We start from the raw sequence: 20,107 nt of genomic DNA, 5'->3' as shown, positions 1-20,107 counted from the left end.
TAGTACAAGGCTCAGAAAGATCGATCATCTGCCTTCTCAATAACTATCATTCGGAAATTAATAATTTCTTAGCTATCTTCTCATCCACCACAGCAAAATTATGCAGACACCACAATTGATATTGCACCTACCGCTAAATATGATGACTGTACATCTACATGTGCTCACAGTCCTACATACTGTTTTTTCAGCAGTCGAAGCCGGTGCGTCTGCTACTCCCTCCGAGTTACATCACCAAATCTGTCATCCGTACGATGATCAGTGGCTTAATCTCTTGATCATCTTCAGGGGCCAGATTTTAGATGATCCCTAGCTCAACTCACCCAATGAACCACACCAGGGTCAAAAAGATCTAGCATCGTCCAGATGCATTCCTCATTGACAGCATACCTGTCCAACAGCTCAAACCTTAGTCTTTTGGCTTATTTGCAACGGTGGAATGCCAGGAATCTCCGGAATGGGAGACTTTTTCTTCTTTATTTTGTCAAACATCATAGCTTGGGTCATAAGGATTAGTCCTGCGATAGAAGCAGAGTTCTGGAGCACGCATCTGGCAACCCTGCATGGGTCTACCACACCAGCAGTAACAAGGTCTTCAAACTTGTCAGTCATCGCATTGTACCCAACTCGCCACTCACTGGCGAGAAGCTTCTCTACAACAGCTGAACCATCTGCCCCGGCATTGCGAGCTATCGTCATAGCAGGTACAAGAAGTGCCTAGACAAAAATTGGACAAATTTCAGAATATTATGAGTGGACAAAATTCAGAATTAGGATGCTGTGCAAATGTTACAAGTATTTTCTGAGCCTGTGGAACAAGCAGCAAATGTCAATGGACAGACATACTAACCTTCCCAACTATATTTACACCCATCTTCTCTTCCGGGTCGTCCACAAGATCCATGATACTGGGAATATGCTTTGATAAATGAACATATGTAACACCACCGCCAGGAGTTATGCCTTCACTAATGGCTGCAAAAGTTGCATTCTTTGCATCCTCCACTCTCAGCTTCCTATCCTCAAGTTCAGCTTCAGTGGCTGCCCCAACCTGAAATAGAATACAACTCTCTTCAAATATTCAGAAATAAAAACAGATATCACACCCCAGCTTAAATGATTTCTGCATTATAAATTTATACTGAAATATAGCTCAATCCCTGTAAAATCTCCAGAAACAAACTAACAAATTTAATATTGCAACTAAAATAATTTCTGTATGGCGCACTTCTCTACCTGAAAATATACATGATGCATACATCAAATTCACATCCAATACTTTCGGAATGCATGTTTATTGAAATGGCACCACACCTTAATAACTCCAACACCACGTGAGAGTTTAGCAATTCTTGCAGAGAACCTTTCTCTAAGATAGGAACTCGTTGTCTCCTCTACATCTTTCTTCAATTGCATGATTCTGGCTTCAATCTCTGGTCTCATTGAAGGATGTGCAATGATAGTCGTTGATTCACTAGTTATTGTGATCTTCTGAGCCATACCTAGCTGATCAGAAGTAATGCCATGAAGACCCCAGCCAAGGTCACTGGCAAAGAAATCTGCACCTGTTCAATTGAAGAAAACTACTCAGGGACTTCTAGAACAACATGAAGTGCAATCCGTTAAAGAAAATGAAAGGTACACTAGTGAAAGGTACAAAAATGCTGAGCTTAGCAGTCTGTTAAAGAAAATGTAACTTTGCCTCACAATCAACATGAACTGCTAAATGTAAAAAAAAACACTTATTGGAAATACCACATTCTATCAGATCAAAATCTGTACGTTAAGGTATGAAGCTTCCAAAATGCTAGTTCTATATATTCACCTGTCATAATAGCAATATCTTGGAGAATAGCCTTCTTTTCATCTCCCAACCCAGGGCATTTAACAACCGCAACATTTAGCAATCCATTCAGTTTGTTAAGAACAAGGGTTGAATACACTGTATGCGACACATCCTCAGCAATAATTAATAAAGGGACACTCAACTGTGTCGTCTTCTCAAGCAAAGGAAGTATCTCCTGGACTTCGTTCACACGCTGATCAGTTAAGAGCACTCTAGCATTTTCAAATTCAACGATTGCTTTGTCATGATTTGTGATGAAATGTGGAGAAACATATCCCTTGTCTATCTGCAAGAATTAGATAGTGAATGATAATTTGAGTTAAAACCTATTAACTTGTATTAAATAATCATTACTTGGTATCTGTTTGAATTAGATTTTTTTCTCCAAATGCAAGATATGACCTGAAACAACTTCTTTCCCTGTTAACTTGTATTAAATAATCATTACTTGGTATCTGTTTGACAGATCATATGACACAGCCATTATCTGTTTTAAATTTGTTTGCATATAAATTTCAATGTTTAGGAAAACAATCTCTATGACTACATAAAAGATACCTTCATTCCTTCCTGCACCTCAACTGTGGTATATATCGAAGATGATGACTCAATTTTTATTATACCATCAGGACCTATCTTCTCCAATGCGTCAGCAATGAGATTGCCAACATATTCATCATTGCCAGATGATATTGAAGCAACAGCTGAAAATGAAGTTCAGAATTACTATGGTGAGCATTGAGTAGTCTGACACTGCAGATGAGTTCAAAATGAATGCATACACAAACATAACATTTCATACCAACAATGTATTTGAGGCAGAACAATGAAAAAAGATGGTTTGTATTTTTCTAGTCATTTCAAGCATATGCCGGGGTGTAGTCTTATTTTTTTTCTAATTTAAATCAAGCTGGAGCTCCTCCTTTCTCTATAATACAAAATAACATATGATATTCGATAACCAGTTTAGCCCTTGCCGGTAGTAGTATACTAGTGGGTGTGGTTTTTTTTTTATTTCTTTTTTTTTCACATTTTTGCACACACAAATCCTCACTTTCCAGAACATAAAGATTACCTTTTATGTCCTCCTTTGTACTCACGGGAATACATTTGCTCTTCAAGATCTTAATTAGCTCGTGAACGGCTTTGTCAATACCCCTTCTCAAGGCAACTGGGTTAGCACCAGTGGCAACTGCCAACAACCCAAGATTGATGATTTCCCGAGCCAAAACAATTGCTGTTGTAGTTCCATCGCCAACCGCACTATTTGTCTTGGATGCTATCTGGCTAACACATGTCTAGTGAACAAGCAGCACCAATATTAACCAATTTAAGGATACAAGAAATGTAGAACCTTACCTCTTGAAGTAGCGAGGCACCCGCATGCTCGAGCGCATTTGGGAGCTCTATCGCCTTGGCAATTGTGACACCATCGTTAATTACTTTAGGGACATCATCTTGGTCAATAACAACATTCCTCCCTGCACCAAACTTCTAAGCTTTCAACAATCCATAGCACTACAAGACAATCCGTGTACTAAGAACTCCGACAATATGAGATATGGACCTAACAGCATAAACAACACCTTCACTGCTGAGGTGCTCCAAAGATTGCACCTTTTTTAACAGCAACATAAAGCATCCTTTGCCCTTCAGATAAAGTTACCTAATTTTGCGGCGAGGAAAAAAATTCCATCTGCAGCATTAGATGGCACTACCCTATTTGCAATAAATTGGCAGTTGTATGACAAAATTACAATAGTTGGAAACCATTCTACAGGTTTGGAGTACAATGTATACTCATGATGAAATGGAAAATGTTGGGAAGGAACATAGCAAAATAAGGTTGACCTGAGTCTCGATGTAACTACTCTGAACAAAATGTCATAAGGCCAACTGCCTAAGCAACACCAAATTCCATTTGTCAGACAGATTGGTTGCACTAAATGTACTATAGCTGAACAAGTTAGTGTACAGTTAGTCCGAACATTTTAGGTCCAAAATGGCTCCGAAATTGTTAGCTTAAAATATTTAACTAATACATGCAAATCGGACCCCATTCGCCACACAATTGATAAATGAGAACTCACGAGTACATCCCAGCGGGATGCACCCTAACAGGAACAAAATTAAGATGACAAAGGCGAGGCAAGCATATAGACGCGTAGCAGAAGAAAGTCCCCCACCTTTGGGGCCGAGGGTGACCGCGACGGCGTCGGCAAGCTTGTCGATGCCGGCGGCGAGCCCGCGGCGGCAGGCCTCGCCGGTAGATATGACCTTGACGTCCGCCCGCAACACCAGGCGGCGGCGGGGAGCGACCCTAGCCGGCCTGGGAAGCAGCTGCTGGGATGAGGACGAGAAGGCGGCTGCGGCGGCGAGGGAAACGGCGTTGAGGTACATCGGAGCGGCCGGCAGGAACGAATACTGAGGCACGCCCGGGGCCGAGCAGCGACAGCCGGCGGGCGAATACGATCCGATAGGCCGCGTAGAGGCGCCGGGAGCCCGGGAGGCGGAGGCGGGGGCAGAGGAGTCCCCTCGGCTGGGTGCCTTTGCGGGGGTTGGGGAGGGGAGCCGTGGCGCTGTGAGCCGCCGAGGTAGTGAGGTACCCCGCGTTCGAGAAGAGGGGGGAAGCGAGGCGGCGAGGCTGAAGAGTGAAGAACAGAGTGTGAGGGTTTTAGCGACAGGAGGTTTTATCTGTTTACCCCTTTCTTCCTCTTCTTTTATTTGTGTTGCTGCAATATCTGCAGATGCCATTACACGGTTTCAGTAGACACCATTCAGGCTGCTGCCTCCGCGACGCTAAGGACGAACACACAACACAAGATGTGGGCAAAACAACAAGGGTCCATGCTGCACCAAGAGTCGAGATTCAAGAACACCAGCAAGCAAACGAGCACTGTCCGCAAGTGCACCTGGAAGAACCTTTTTACATGTCGAATAAGATGCGATGGCGCACACAAAACGGTGACTGAAATGAACACTAGCACACTACACAAAGTCAGCTGCAAATTGGCATTTGACATCAGGAAACAATTAGCTCTTCCTATCTGTCATGCATCAAACATCTGAAGAATTCCTAACACGAAGGCATTTTACATCAGTCGCTCCATCGCTCTCCCAACACTGAAAAAGGTCAGCAGAGACGGAGCGATATTTGTGCTTTCGTTATCTCCTGCAAGCAGCCGCATTCCAACGCCTGCTTGTACAGCCGTCCGTCTAGCAACCCCAGAAGAGCAGCCTTTCAACTCTTGTCAAGTGTCAACTCTTCAGGTTGTATGCGTTCCCGCGCAATGGCATGGCACTTCAGACGAACATCAAGGGCAGGAGCATGTCACTTGTCATACGCTGGGTTCCTCTGGAACGTCCCGGGAGCAAACACAGGCAAAGAGCCTGTCCGCGCTTTCTCGCCCCGGATGTCACGCTGCTGGGCATTGGGATCTCTGCTTCCCTCGGGGCGTGCTCTTGCGACCGCCTCGTTCCTCTGGGCGTTGATGCCAGGGGTGCTCAGTATGGGGCCACCGAAGAATATCGATTGCCCAGAATATGTCAGCCCCTCTGATGGTTGCCCTGATGGCATCGCTGAGGATGAGGTGTTCCCAGGCGCAAGGCTTCTCCCGTGGCTGCTTGGCTCACCACTTGGGTTCGCCAAGAAACGTGGGTTTCTTGCTGCCTGCTCGACGCCAGGTCCAATTCTTGTTTGGGCAGGAACCGACACGTACCGACCAGCCTCTTGATCCCAGACAACAGAAGCTCTTCGGTTCTCTCGAACATAAGATGTAGCTGACTGGAACATCGGGTTGGTTATTTGTGTGGTGGGAACAGGTGGCCGAGGTATCCCTTGTGTGGTGGGAACAGGTGGCCGCATCATCCCCGGTGCAGGCCTCTCAGGTGGTGGAGGGTGAGGCGCTGCACTGAACTGAGAATGAGAGGCAAGCTTGTGGATGTGGACCGGGCTACTTAAACTGCTCGCAGTTGGTGTGCCGGTCTCGTAGTCGTCCTGGCTTGCAAGACTTTGGGGGTATGAATTCTGAAGTGGAGAAAGTCTCATTTCACTGTTTGATTCCTTTGTGCCACTGTAGTCGACACTCATGCTACTCCTGATGCTTGCATTGCCGCTGGAGACAACATCAGCTTCATGACCACGTCGGGTATCAATTGGTCGCAGAACTGAGGATGATGCCCGAGCTTTTGCAGCAGCTTTCATTACCTCATTTTTATCCAGCTTTGCAAGGCTCCGAGCACTGATTTTAACTGCCTTTTTGGCTTTGTTTGCTCTCTCAGCATATCCAGCAGCATCAGGGTCCACAGTTGAAGGCACCATTCCAGGATCCAAATGTGGGATCACTTCATCCTGATTGATAGTTTCAATATAACTCAAGTTAGTATGAGTGAAGGGATTCTTCTAACACTATAACTACATTTCTTCTAAACTGGGCTTCTTATTAATTTTCAAAGCTGTAGGATGCACTTGTTTAGTAGAATAGATTTTGGAAGCAATATACTTGATGTTTAAAGCAGGGAGGCTTACATGATCAATAAATATCCTTGGAGGTGTACACCAAGAACCCTTGTGGTGAAGACCAAGTGAACTTCCTACACTGAAGCCAGTTGTCGCTGAATTTGATGGGGAGTAAATAATGTTTGCTCCTTCCTCATCCTCTGGAGCTGCCTCACTCATAGCTCTCATTGCAACAACATAATCATAAGTTGTGATCCCCTGATACACAACATAGAAAAGAGAACACAGCTGAGCAAACAAGATCAAATTTTTCATGTGTAAGTGTAACAGTTCCACTGGAATTGCATGCAAACCTTTCTTATCAATATTATGTGGAAGAAGAAAAGTTCCCCTAAAGGTATGCAGGCCACCAATGAAAGTAAGGTAAATATTCCCTGCATAAAAGAAATTTATGGTCAACTAACAGCTAAAAAGACTTAATTTTAATATGAAAGAAGAAGAATTTGAGAATGGCACATTACTCATCCAGTATGTTACCATGAGTCAAGTTGTGTCAATAAATTCAGAAGGGCTAAGAAGATAGTTATAGGATCCTAAACAGGAAGAATTATACTCCTGGTGGTAAAAAAAGGTGCTACTGGATACAAATTTTGAAATGCTGTATTCTAAGAAGGCAGATCGCAACTTGCTACTTCAAAACAATGAATTAAGGCATCATAACACAGTAAAGAAAATAAAATCAAGCGGTTTGGGTTTCTTTATCAGATTTTGAAACTTACTACTTCAAACGACTTCTAACCAAGAGAAGATTCTTATACACTAGAGACTACAACTGTTTAACACAGCAACTTACCACAATAACAGCAAATGGAGCAGGAGTCAAGCCATTCCCCAGCTTGTCTTGGATATTTCTTGATGCATTCTTATCGACAAAGCAGAGTACAATAACAGCAATGCCCGCTCCAAATTCAATTGCAAGCTATGATACAGAAGATTTCAACATTTAGTGCCATGCTACAAGGAAAGCAACAAATCTACACAAACCCTGTAACTAAGTGAACTCAAGAAAAAGGGTATATAGCAAATCCACACTGCATACCCAAATAAGACTGATTGCCATCAGAGAAAGAAACGTGAAATAGTTCTTCCGGCCAACACAGTTATTCAGCCACTGAAAAGATATGCCATATTAGCTATACACAATGGAATAATATAAGTAATACTCTAGCACAGGTCAAGAAAGGCACCCGACAATGATGATCAAATCCATCCACACACTTGTCACAGCTTCTGCAGTGTTTGCTGAACTTGCGAACCTGAAAAGTTAATGTTGTGAAGCAAAATTAAACCACACCAGCTAGACAATTTTGCATAGTGAAAAGTTAAATTAACATACCTCAGCATTACATAATGTGCAAAACAGAGCCTCTTCACCATTTGCTTGTTGCTCTGAGTCATCAGGTTTCCGGCAGTCCTCCTTGACAAATATAGCACACAGAAGCCCACCTATCAACCAACAGCTTGATCTTTTCTTTGGCTGTTGTGATCCTAGATTTATGTTCGTCTCCCCTAAAGATGAACCTCTCTGATTGGAATGCCCATCCAGAGAGCTTCTACAAGTAGACGTTGGGGAGTTTGTTCCAGTAGCATTGTTTTCTTTCTGGGGAAAATTCATTCCTTCGACTCCAGCACTGTTGGCTGGTACATTGATAAAGCCATCCTCAAATTTTGACATAATCCCAGGATCTGCAGGGTTTATACTTGTGCATCGGATGTAAAGGATGAAAACCGCAAGTGCCTGAATGTGATGTAGGGAGGAGAAATGTCTCATGGTACCACAATTTTTGTAGTATGGGAAAAAAAATAACATGAGGGCAACTTACCACAGGAGTATAAACACCGATTGCAACATACTCGAGGACTTGTGTTCCCAGAAATGGTGCAAAGAAGGCATAAAATGCGACCACCAGAAGGAAGAAAACCGTTATCGCAACAATCTATCAAAATGAGATGATGAGTCAGTTACCAAAATCTCCAAAATTAAGTGTTTCGATCGAACTAGTTGGAGCTATTTAAACTCACAGTCCAAACTATGAACCAAAAAAGTATGTTGCAGAGAAACACAATATCTACTGCACATGAGTATAAATATTTAATTTCCTAGGGGAAATAAAAATAAGCATGCATATGTATGCCGTCTAGGCACTGGGTAGAGAACATCATATTGCTACATACAAGCAATGTTTCTTGCATGGCCAGAGCATTACAAGTAAACTACAATAAGACAAGTCTACCTTTGTTCCGTTGGATAATATGTGACTTTATGTATAAGAAGATGTTGGAAAACTGTAAAAAAAAAAACTACAACGTTTGTCAAAAAGGATTGTTAGTAATGTCGAGTGACTACATGAACTAGTAGACAGCAGTCATTTCTTTGCATTATACAACACACGAGAAAGTGAGATAAAATACTAGCAAAAAATAGCACTTGTGGAGTCTCTAGGACAAAATGCTTGAATATAAAAAGTAATACAGGTCATCAATACTCCGTTTGATATTAAATATATAATGCCTGAAGGCATTTCACCTCACTCAAATAAATGGCATGAACCAACAATCCATCGAGCTGCCTAGATGCAGAGTTCAAGAAGAGGTTGTATTCTTCTGCCACATCATCGAAACTCTTCCACTGAACAACTGCTTTTTTTTCCTAGATGCACCGAGCAAGTGCTCTGTAAAAAATATTTGCCACCTCCTAACATACTGATAACTAAACAGCCATTGCGAGTTAAGACATATACATCCCTGCTCTGTTAGATCAAAATCCCAGTGACTGAGCAACCCTAGCGCTAGAAATCCTAACAGTAACAGGTAGTACAGTGCAACAGTTATATAATCTGCACGATTTGAACCCACACTTTGAGAATCGCATACCCCGATTCGTTACGTATTCACATTAATCATTTCTCTCGACTAGCGACACGGAAACAACAAAAGGGGGGGAAACCCCAACCACTACCCAGCGACTCCTCCCCTCAACAGATCTTCGAAATAATCGCGACGACGCCGAATTCCCCGCAGCAAAACCGCACAGGGACGGAATTCCACACCGAATTCCGCTCGTTACTAAACGCACAAACGCAAATCACACCCGATCCAAAAAAAAAAACAGAAAGAGAAGGAGAGGGCGAGCGAGAACGGAACCATCAGCGAGTCAGTGCACCACCTGCAGGGTGTGGGCCGGCAGCTGCCAGCCGTGCTTCCGGGCCATGGCTCCCCGCCTTCCCCTCGGAGAGCCCCCTCCCCCTCCGGGCTCCTGGAGTCCGTCCCCCCGCACCCACGAGCGCCTCCTCCCTTTCTCCCGGCCGGCAGGCGGCAGCAAAGGGGAGGGGAAGGCCCGGCTTTCCTTTCCAGCGCCGCCGGGTTGGTACCTGGTAGTTCAGTAATAACGAGGAAACAACAAGCTGGAGATTTTTTATTAAGGACGGAGCCGGGCCCCACCGCCTTCTCTCTCCTCTCCTGCGATTTTCTCTCTCTAATTCAAGCAGCTCAGCTGCCTTTTTCCTGCAGTGAGGCGGTGGCGGTTTGTTGGAGAGATGATTGGGTCAAACAGCTCAGTCCATCCAGTCCAGTCCAGCTAGAACTGCGTAGTGGAGCAAAGATGCTGCTCCTACGGTTTAGGAGCTGATTAAATTTCGTGCCAAAACTTCGCCCCTGATGATGTGAGCTAACAGTTGGGGTTTTGACGGATATTTCGGCTGTTCACGAGCGATGGCATGCTGCCAAAGAAAAAGATTCGGTTATTTTTGGCATCCACAGCGCATGCCAAATCTGGTCACTGGATTGATATATAGATTTGGGTACCTAAAATATATTGCATTTCTTATATTTCGGCGAAGGTGTAGTACGGGTATATGCTTACATAGTTCTATCAAATATTAACATGATTAAGAATACATTTACGGAGCGGAGATCAGTGGTGTGCGGCGTGCCTGTCTACAGCTAATCATCAATATCAAAGATATACTGGCCGTGAAAAATACTTATAAGAGTAGATGAGTAGAGTTGCATGTGTATATTTATAAGGTTAAATATACGTGCATATATATAAACATTTATGCTTATGTTTAAAAAACAAAAAATGCATTTAGGCCTATCTCGATCCAGGCCGTCATCGTTGTTTCTTCTTTGTCCAATCTTAACAAGACATCAACCATGGCTCAAAAAAAGACAAGACATCAACCAATTATTCGTCGAGAAGCGAGAAAGTACACCTATTCTGATCGCCAAATAGATCCCCAAAAATCCGAATTCGACAAACAAAACAACTAGTTGACCTCTTCGCATGGAATCAAAATAAATTATTAGAGGCCACTGGCGTGCGATACCGGGAATGATCGATCATGTGGGGGGCGTACGAACGCAGCGGCAGTGGGGCAGTGAGGGGAGGAGCATCAATTGGACATGGCCTTCCTGCCTGTTCAAGGTAAGACGACCTGATCGAGCTGGTCTCATTAATTGGCCTGTTCGCTTCAGCTTATTCAGCCGGCTTATCAGCCACCAAACAGTATTTTCCTCTCACAACAAATCAGCCGTTTCAGCTTTTCAGCCGGCTTATAAGCTGAAGCGAACAGGCCCAATGGCACTACCCTCCAGCACTTTGCTTGCTCTTCCGATGAGTGCATCAACAGATTGTCCAACACAAAAGTGCAGAGATAGGGCACATTGACACAGGTAGGTAGGGTAGGTGCGTGGGGGGCCCACATGCAGGCCAAGTTGTATTCAAGCTTTTGCTTCATCGTGCTAGTGATAAACCGTACTATACAGTATTTCTAAACATGAACCATTTTGGGCTCGGCCAGCATCAGCAGCAGTTCAGCACCCACTCTGGACCTCAGCGCTCAAACAAGCGGATTCTAGCACCATTTCTTTTGAGCCAAATTGCCTAGCAAAACATGATAGGCTCGGTCCATAAATTCAAATTATCCTTTGCTCCTCTTAGTTTAGCCCATTGGTTAAAAAAAATTAATGGTTGGGCAATTCCGAATACATGAATAGCACGACAGCAAAATTTAACATAATGACAAGAAGACATGCTAGATGATTTCTATTTGCAATGTACTACAGAAGAAACAATATTTCTTACCAACCAATTTCTTCTAGCCAGATTATTGTTTGTGAGAGTGACTCCTTTTTTAAAATACCACATAGACATTTTAACCTTCAATGGCATTTTCATACATCAAACTTCATGCATGCTTCACTATTGACAAGATATTTATTTTTCAGAGAAAAATGGTAAGGTATTTATACACGGATCTGACGGTGAATGAGCTGTTTACCTGTAGTGACCAGGTTATACCATCCCTGTCCTCTGCCAAAGCTTAGGTTCAGCAGTGTAGCAACAAGATTATACGTCTATACTTGTCACTTAGTATAGTATACATGCAGGAGGTTGCCGTTTGGTGATCAGTCCATACCAGGAGGAATTTTTTTTTTTGTGAAGCAAGGAGGATGTTTTTTTTTTTTGATAAAGAACGAGGATGGTTTATGTGATCTGTACCGAAACACAACAGGAAAAAAGAGCTTGGACGTTGGGCCGAGGAGAGAGTTCTATTGGGCCGCATGCTGGGTCACGCCACCGTTGCGGCCCAGATACGAGGCTACAAAATTTGTGTTCGGCGGGCCATGCGTAGTTTGTTTGCGTCAAGTCACACTCACACACACGTCTCTTTCCAAAATTCCAAGTGAATGCTTTAGACAGCTCTTCTTTTGATAGATCATCTTTTGGATTGTTGTTCTGAGAGATTAGAGCCAACATGTTGTTTGATTTTTCTGTGTGTTCTGTTTCTCATTGTCCAAGGACTTGTAATTCAGTAGCGCATACACTTGGAGCCATGGGTTTAAGTTGTGATAATCCTTAGGGGCTAATTTGGAAGCTAAGGGGAAGGGGGCTCTGTAATGCCTGTAAAACTCATCAACCAAAATCACTCGCTAAAAAATGTTTTCAAAATCTTCCACGGTCTGAGCTCTTAAAAATCTTATCTTCCGGCGAATACGTCGTTCCGGCACCAAAACCGACCACCGTCCATTCTTTTCCCCTTTTCCCTCTCCACGTGTCACGCCGCGTGACGGACGGAAGATCACCGTGCGTGCCCATGACCGTTCCCACAATCGCCACGATCTATCTCTTTTTCCTTCTTTTTTCCCTTCCTTTTTCTCCCTTTTCCTTCTCTTCCTTATTTCCCTTCTTTTCTTTTCTCTTCTCCCTTCCTTTTTCTTTTTATTTTTCCCTTCCTCCCATTTCTCTCTCTCAAGCGCCTGCTTCCTTTTTTTTTCTCTCCTGCGATTCATTTTCCTAGCCGCATGCGTGCTACAAGCGCCTGCTTCTTTTTCGTTTTTTTTGTCGCACGCTCCAGCGCCTAGCCCTGCATGCTGCACCCGGCCCCACTGCACAGTGTCCCCCAGCACTGCTCCCCCTGACCACGCACGCGCGCTTGCATAGCGACGCAGCATGGCCTGCTTGCCCTAGGCCCATGCCTGCGCCTGCCTCGGGCCCACGCCTGCCCCACCCGCACTCGCACTCGCACCAACCCCTATGCGCCTGCACGCTTGGTCACCTCGGCGCCTGCCCCCAGCCCCACCAGCCCTACCAGCGCATGCCCAACACCCAGCGCTAGCGCGCCCCTAGCCCCCTCGCACTCACACGCCTCGCCCAAGCGCCCGCGCTCCTGCCGCCACTCCACCACAGCACGCCGCTCGCCAACCATCGTGACGCCGCACTCGTCTCCAGCGTCGGCATGCGCAACATGCATGCACACAACGCCACTCGCGGCTCACCGCCGCGATCACTACGCGCCTGCGCGCCGCACCGTCTGGCCACAGTCACCGCACCTAACGCGCCTTGACGCTGCCGTGCCGCGCCAACAGCTCGTCGCCAGCACCCAACCACGTCATCCACGCGCATTGCCGCTCGAGCACGCGCATCGCCGCTCGAGCACGCCACCGCGTCCCTATTCGCCTCGCCGCGCGAGCCCGACCCCACCACGCCGCACACGCGGAGCTCCACCTCGCCACGCCACCGTCTTGTGCGCCTCCTGTGCCCGAGCATCCCAGCGGCCATTAACTCCACCCATTCATGTGCACCGCCCGTCGACAGCCCGCTCCACCTCACCCCCGGCCTATAAAAGGGCCTTCGCTCCGCCCTCTGCGCCACCACCGAGCTTCCCGGCCAACTCCCCCTCATTCCCGTGCTTCTAGTGCCGCTCCCGCTATCTCCCGCTCGCTGTCGCGGAGCCGCCTCAGCCCGAGGTAAGGAGAGGAATTGAACCTCCTCAGTCTCCCCTCCATTTTCCCCCTCTTCCCGACCGCCGCAGTGCCTCGGCATCGTCTCTCCCCAACCAAGCCGTTTCCTCCTATTTCTTCCTGTGACATTCTGTCTCAAGGAAGAAAAAAGATCTATTTTGCATTTTCACCCATCCGCTTATTTCTTTTTGCATCCAAACCCTCCCACCTCTGTCTTTACCTTTTTCATCAGAGGCCCTTCCAGTTCCAAAAATAATTATAGAAAGGTCCCTGACTTCTTACAATTAAGCCCCTGATCAATGGGTAAAACTTTATCTTCCTTTACTTATTATGTGCTTGCTTGTGTGTGCCGTAGATCGCATAGTGACCGCGGAGGAGCCCAAAGAGGAGCTTGAAGCCCAGTACTGCGAGCTGGAGCTTGAAGACCCGTACCACGAGCAGGAACTCCCGGAAGGCTTTGAGGTCGGCAAGTCCAATCTCACCCTTTGATGCATATTTATCCTAATTTTTCAAAGACTAACTATTGGCCTATTTTATAAAATTGCATATTGTTTTATTGCTAAAACACAGTTGGATAGTCACCCCTTGATTATTATGATTATTTCTTGAAAGTCCTATAATTATCTCTAAATATTATATGCTCTGTTTGGATGATGATTATTGCTAGAATGCTTAGGACCTTGTTACTCATTTTATTGCACTTCAATCATGACTACAATATATTTTATCAAAGAATAGATGTGTGAGTGTTTTAAAAGACAAAAATAGGGTTTCAGGAAATAGAGTAAAGAAAATGCTTAGATTAGATGGATGGGTGTTTCTTGTGTGAAATGCCAAGTAGCATAAATCCCACTAGCTAGTCTATTAGTCATCAGGAGAGCTGGTGAGCAACGGGAGACCATAGAGAAGGAGTAAGATCTTTGTGACTTAGGTCCCGATTAAGACCTCGTCGGTAGGTCATTAATCCCTTGGTTACTTCCGTATTGGCTAGTCAGTCTTAACTAAGGTGGATAATGGCTTTGATAGGATCTGCACCGACACCATGGTGATCGTGCTGTGGTACCCTACTTGTGGGTAAAGTGCACACGTCTAAAGAGTTAAAATCTATTTGAATAGTCGTGTCCACGGTATTGGCCGAGTTACGGCTTGGTCACATAACTAGTGCTTGGAGATGAATGGTTTTCATGGCGTGTGTTGGATTTTGGAAGTGTCCGGCAGATGTGCTGTGAGCTATTGCGGATGGGGAGTCTGGTAGCATTAAAACTTGAATCCTTTGTGTAGGATCAACCCCACTTTATGATTCGGTTACTAAAGAAATGCTTTGCGAAAATCCTTTTGAAAATAAACCCTTGCATGTGTTAAAATCTAGCTTTATTGCAAATAAACCTTAGTCTTATCCTTGCTATATCCTGTGCATATTCTTGGTTGTATCCCCCTCCGTGGATGGGGTTGGACTTGTTGAGTACTTTTGTACTCATCCTTATTTTGTTGCTTCAGAGGAAGACCCGGACTTCGTCATTGAGGATTTCGAGTAGGAGGTTGCTTCCACACCCAATGCTGCCTGTGGTGTTGGCTTTTGCAGAATGCTTCCGCTGCCATGTAGTCCCGAGTGCTTTCTCTTAACAGTAGCTTGACTCGCTGCTGTTGTTTGTTTACTTATCATTTCGGTGTGGCTTTTGCGCCCACTCCCTCGGGAGTTGTACGGTTTATGAACTATCTGTCGAATAAATGTGTTATCAGCCTCCTGGAATTGATATTTGTATCACATTTAGTCTCTACTTATATGGGGACACTTCAGGTGGTATCAGAGCTGTCGTTGGCTGTAGGACACGACCATTAGGACCGAAAAAGCCTTTTTGACAAAAATAAGTGATTTACATAATTTCTTGCCTCCGTTGCTCTGTTACAAAAATGATTTACACCTAAATTCTTTCCAAACGGTCGAGAAGGATGGGTCAGCAGCCACTACCTAGAAGAGCCCGGTTTTCCCAGGTTGTTGTTCGCCTGCATGGACCACCTCGGAATTTATGAACAACCGAAGTACACCAGCAAAGAGTATGAGGACCGTGGAACCCTTCGGTGTGAGATGACTATCTACGTTGGCAGGAGTAGCCGCTACCCCGATATTCAACCATGTAATGTGACTGCCACCGGTTTTCGGCATGAGGACACATACCAAGTGGAAGTCCCGGAAGGCTTTGCGTTTCCTGTGCCAAATTTATGAGAAGCACATCAGCCGTACCCCGATGAGATTTTACCCGCCTGTCAAGAAGAACCGTCTAGTTTGGCTGACCCAGGTGAGGATGTTGGAAGGACGTGGACAGCGCGAGGATGACCCCACCATGCTCCACATGGTTGCCTATCTTCTCACCTTGGATGAGCTCTATGACAAGCAAGTCACAAAGCTGAAGCAGGAGATTCGTAGAGCCGAGGACGCAGAAGTTATGGTGAGGAGACTTTAGGTGAAGCTGGTAGTAGCCGAGGCATGAGCTGCGGCTGCCCAAAGCAATGAGGTTGCCACCATTGAGGCCCTAAAGGAGGCCGAGGATCGGCACTCCCAGAAATTGAAGGATGCCCATCATGTGAATCGTGCAAGGAGGAGGATGCTGGCTTTTGAGGATGAGGAGGCCCCGATCCTGGATGGGATTCCCGTCACCCAAGGATCCGGCAAATGGAAGACTCCTGACGCTCTGCCAGCACCACCACCTATAGAGACTTCCAGAAGAGGCTCTGAAGTTGTTGGTCCACCCTCGGTGGAGGACAATGTGCTGGCACTCCTCATTCCGCCAGAGGACCATTTCGTTTAGGATAAAGACTCGCCCCGTGAGTAGGGTGCCCAGCCCAAAGTTGTACCCCAAGAAATGAAGCCATCTAGAGTTTAGAGTTGTACCCCCAATTATGTTGTTGTACCGGTCATGTAGTGCGTGTTTTGGCCCTACCCCAAGTGTTGTAACCAACCCGGCAGAAGTAAAATCGTTTGTGCTTGTTGTGTTGTTAGTCCATGTGCTTGTCGACAGGAGGTGAATTCTGTCTTTTCAAAAATATGAATTAATTAACTTAAACAACACTTTAAACCCAAATTCAAGTCTCATGAAATTTCACTCAATCTGCAGATGCCTCCCAAGCGTGCCACCAGGACCTCTCCAAGTCAGGCCCATGCCACCCCCAGTGCAGAAAGACAACCAGAAGGGCAAGGACCACCCCCTGCAGTGCACTATGAGGAGGAAGAAGTGAGTCAGCCTGAAGGTAGAGGAGAAAGCAAGGTGGGAGTACAGTTGCCACCACCGCTACCCGTTATGGATCTGGTGCAAGTGATGAACAATCAGACTCTTTTGCTGGAAGCTTTGGCCAATGCTATCACCCGTCAGAGGCCCTGTGGGCAAGGCATGAATGAGAAGTTCACAGACTTCCTCCGGACCAAGCCACCCACCTTTGGTGGGTCCGTCAACCCTCTGAACGTTGACGACTGGCTGTGAGTTATTCAGAGGAAGCTAGAGCAGTTTGGATGTGAGGGCCAAGATAAGGTTCTGTTGGCTGCCCATCAGCTCACTGGGACTGCTCTAGCCTGGTGGGAGAATTACTGTACAACTGCCCAAGATACCTCCACTATCACCTGGGAAGAGTTTGTGATGGTGTTCTGCCGCTATCACATTCCAGCGGCCACCATGAAGCGCAAGGCAGATGAGTTCCGTGAACTGCACCAAGGTAACAAGTCTGTGGAGGAGTACACCTATCAGTTCATGGAGCTGGACCGTTATGCTCTAGAGGAAGTGGACAAGGACAAGAAGAAGCAGGATATGTTCAAGAAGGGCTTGAATGCAGAACTGAGGATCCTGCTTAGTGTGGCGGAACCACCTCGGATTAGCTTGGTTAAGCAAGGGTAAGCCGCCTAACATGCGACCCCACTGCCTAAACCGAGTTAACACGAAGTGCCGTCGGATTTCATCCGATTTAACCACTTTCAACAGGATCGAGTTCAGCAAACCCACACGAAGGTGAGCGGTTACAGAGAATACAACAAGTCCACTGAGTTTAAACAGTCTTACTCAAGAGTTCAGTCGTAAAATTTTAACATCAGAGTTTTATAACAAAAGACAAAAGAGAAAAACACTAGCGGAAGACTTCGTCGGGGTCGGACGTCCGGGCGAGGCCAGCCAGAACATCACTGAGTCCTCTCCTCGCCGTCCGAGGAGGGGTCCCACTCGACCGTCCAGCCTGGCGGGAGCTGGGGCGGCCAAGCGCCAACAAGGGAGGGGTCGGGAACTGCAACTTCACCTGAAAAACAGGAGCCACAACAAGGCTGAGCTACTAAGCTCAACAAGACTTAACCGGGGAGGAGTCAACTATTCTCCCAACTAGACATGCAAGGCTTCTTGGCTGAGGGGTTTGTTTTGCCAAAAGCACTAAGTAACCTATTTTCAAGTTTTAGCTCCGGTTCTAGGTTCGTTTACCAGTCTAGGTTGTGCAACCTTTTCTAAGCAAACATCGAGCCAAACAAGGGTGTAGATCCAAACAATCAATATTGCCATCATCAGATTCCTCATTTACTCAGGGTGACATAGCGATCAAGAAGTCTCAAACTGTGAGAGGCAGACGAATCGATTCGAGTTCTTTAACCATGCATGGTGAACCTAGCCCCACGACATCCGCGCACCCGGAGGTCGCTTCCTGTGTCGGCCTTCCCCATCGATCCCCTAACTCGTGTCGGGCCCATTTCCTTTGGTGCAAGGTTCCACAGACCCGGTCTCTGCCGTTCTGTGACCACGCTTTGCCACCACGTGCGACAACCAGCAGGGGAAACTCCGTTCCAAGAACAATGGGGCGACCGCTCACGTCTAGGTTCAATCAGGTACTAGGCTTCCTCATCCCATACTAAGTATGAGGCTAGTACTTTCAAACACTTGATCACGAACACCACCACTGTCGGGCCTTAGCAAGTTTTGATAGACAGACGGGGCAACCATCCAACCACCAAAGAGTTACCAACCCTGCCCCGTCCATCGTCCTTATAGTTGTAACAGGAGAGTAACAATGCAACTCCTACAACTCGCGAGTGACAGGATATCACTCGGCTTTTACCGTTTCTTATTTAAGCAATGCAGCTACTCGGTCCAACAGCTAGTGCTCATATCAAGGGTTACTAAGTCATGCATCTAGGGTTTCACACAACTCCTAAACGTAATTGCACAAACATGCTATTCGGAAGGCATGTGCAAGTTTGGCAAAAACACATAGGATTTTCATGCAACCGGGGCTTGCCTGCAAACAAAGAAGGTTGGAAATGCTCGACTTCGGGGGCGTTTTCAACTTCAGCGGCCGGGAACTTGGCTACAGCTTCGTCTTCGGGCGCCGGGTGCAGCTCGTAGAAGCCGTCAGCGAGATGCAGCTCTACACGGATGCAATGCAAAGGTTAGCTTAAACGTTTCGATGTGACAGCAACACGGGCTCTCCTGAGCCCAGAAACTTGCGACAAGGAGCAGGAGTGGGAGGCGGTTGGAGAGAGTGGATGATGATCAACAGGTAAGGGTAGGAAAGAAACGAGTGGTCTGATCCTTGAACTAGAGGGTGTGATAACTGGGATCCTCAGACGTAGGCGCTGAAGGGTTCCCACGTTTTACACTTACACCCTCAAGTTTAAGAAAAGATCACAGCCAGACCCTCGGGCGAGGCGGACAAAGGTCGGCAACAGACAGGGTCGGACGAGACGGAACTGGGGTCGGGCGGATAGGAGGGGTCGGTCGAGGCGGACTTAGGGTCGGCACTCACCTTCTTCCTGAAAGGAAAGCTTGGGGTCGGGAAGAGGCAGACTTGGGCACGGAACTAAAGCTTTGAGCAGGGGCTAAGGTTGGCGATACTCCGGCAGCGGTGCTTCTTGCAGATCGCAAGAGAGCTCTTGCGCAGCACAAGGAGCAAGCTGCGGGGTGACTTGGATGAACTGAGAAGGAACTGGGAGAAGAACTTCTCAAGGTTGGGCGGATGGCGCTAGGAGCTTGAGCAGGGAGCTAGCGGGAACTAAGGGCAACAAAAGCGGAGGGAACTCCGGCGACGGGGGCATTCCTTTTATAGCTGCTGGAGCAGAGGAACGGAAGCGTCGCGGAGAGAGAGAAGGGGAGCGGCGCGAAGGCCGGGGAGAAGCAATGGAGTGCTCTGCCGTGGCGGTGATTGAGCAAACCGGGCGGTGCAACAGAACTCCAGGGGTGACGCCAGCGATCATTGCGCTACTCCGTCAGGGCGGCGTAGGCGCGGGTAGACCGGTAGTTGAGATTTGGCGGAAGGCGGGCGTCGCCGTGCGGAAGAGGTGATAGAAGCGACCGGTTAAACGGCGCTAGGATCGAGGGCGCACAGGTGGGAGAACAAGCGGACGCGGCGTGGGGAGAGTGCGGAACAACAGATTGTCGGGCGGCGTCTGACAGGGCGGGGAAAGGGAACTGTCGCAGCCGCGGTCGGAGTTGGCGGTGGGGGAATCGTCGTGTAGCGACGACCGGGCGGCGCAACTG

The 20,107-nt window shown here is 46.7% G+C and overlaps 2 protein-coding genes across 2 annotated transcripts; both read right to left on the bottom strand.

The window, feature by feature from the left end:
• Positions 1 to 4,600, bottom strand: LOC117844756 (ruBisCO large subunit-binding protein subunit alpha). Its single transcript, XM_034725538.2, has 8 exons — positions 4,033 to 4,600; positions 3,206 to 3,327; positions 2,922 to 3,129; positions 2,405 to 2,550; positions 1,826 to 2,132; positions 1,315 to 1,565; positions 851 to 1,051; positions 1 to 717 (listed from the first exon to the last, which is right to left on the bottom strand). The coding sequence occupies exons 1-8, from the start codon at positions 4,598 to 4,600 to the stop codon at positions 403 to 405; spliced, it is 2,118 nt and encodes a 705-aa protein (XP_034581429.2). The 3' UTR covers positions 1 to 402.
• Positions 4,601 to 4,672: 72 nt separating this feature from the next.
• On the bottom strand, positions 4,673 to 9,741 carry LOC117844755 (probable protein S-acyltransferase 19). Its single transcript, XM_034725537.2, has 9 exons — positions 9,532 to 9,741; positions 8,189 to 8,302; positions 7,702 to 8,103; positions 7,553 to 7,621; positions 7,405 to 7,476; positions 7,159 to 7,284; positions 6,659 to 6,739; positions 6,375 to 6,563; positions 4,673 to 6,197 (listed from the first exon to the last, which is right to left on the bottom strand). The coding sequence occupies exons 1-9, from the start codon at positions 9,574 to 9,576 to the stop codon at positions 5,178 to 5,180; spliced, it is 2,118 nt and encodes a 705-aa protein (XP_034581428.1). The 5' UTR covers positions 9,577 to 9,741; the 3' UTR covers positions 4,673 to 5,177.
• Between the last annotated feature and the right edge of the window lie 10,366 nt (positions 9,742 to 20,107).

Source organism: Setaria viridis, chromosome 2 (assembly GCF_005286985.2).
Source record: "Setaria viridis chromosome 2, Setaria_viridis_v4.0, whole genome shotgun sequence".
Classification (NCBI taxonomy): Eukaryota; Viridiplantae; Streptophyta; class Magnoliopsida; order Poales; family Poaceae; genus Setaria; species Setaria viridis.
The sequence above is the reverse complement of the archived record's forward strand: the minus strand, read 5'-3'. Positions and strand labels throughout refer to the sequence as shown.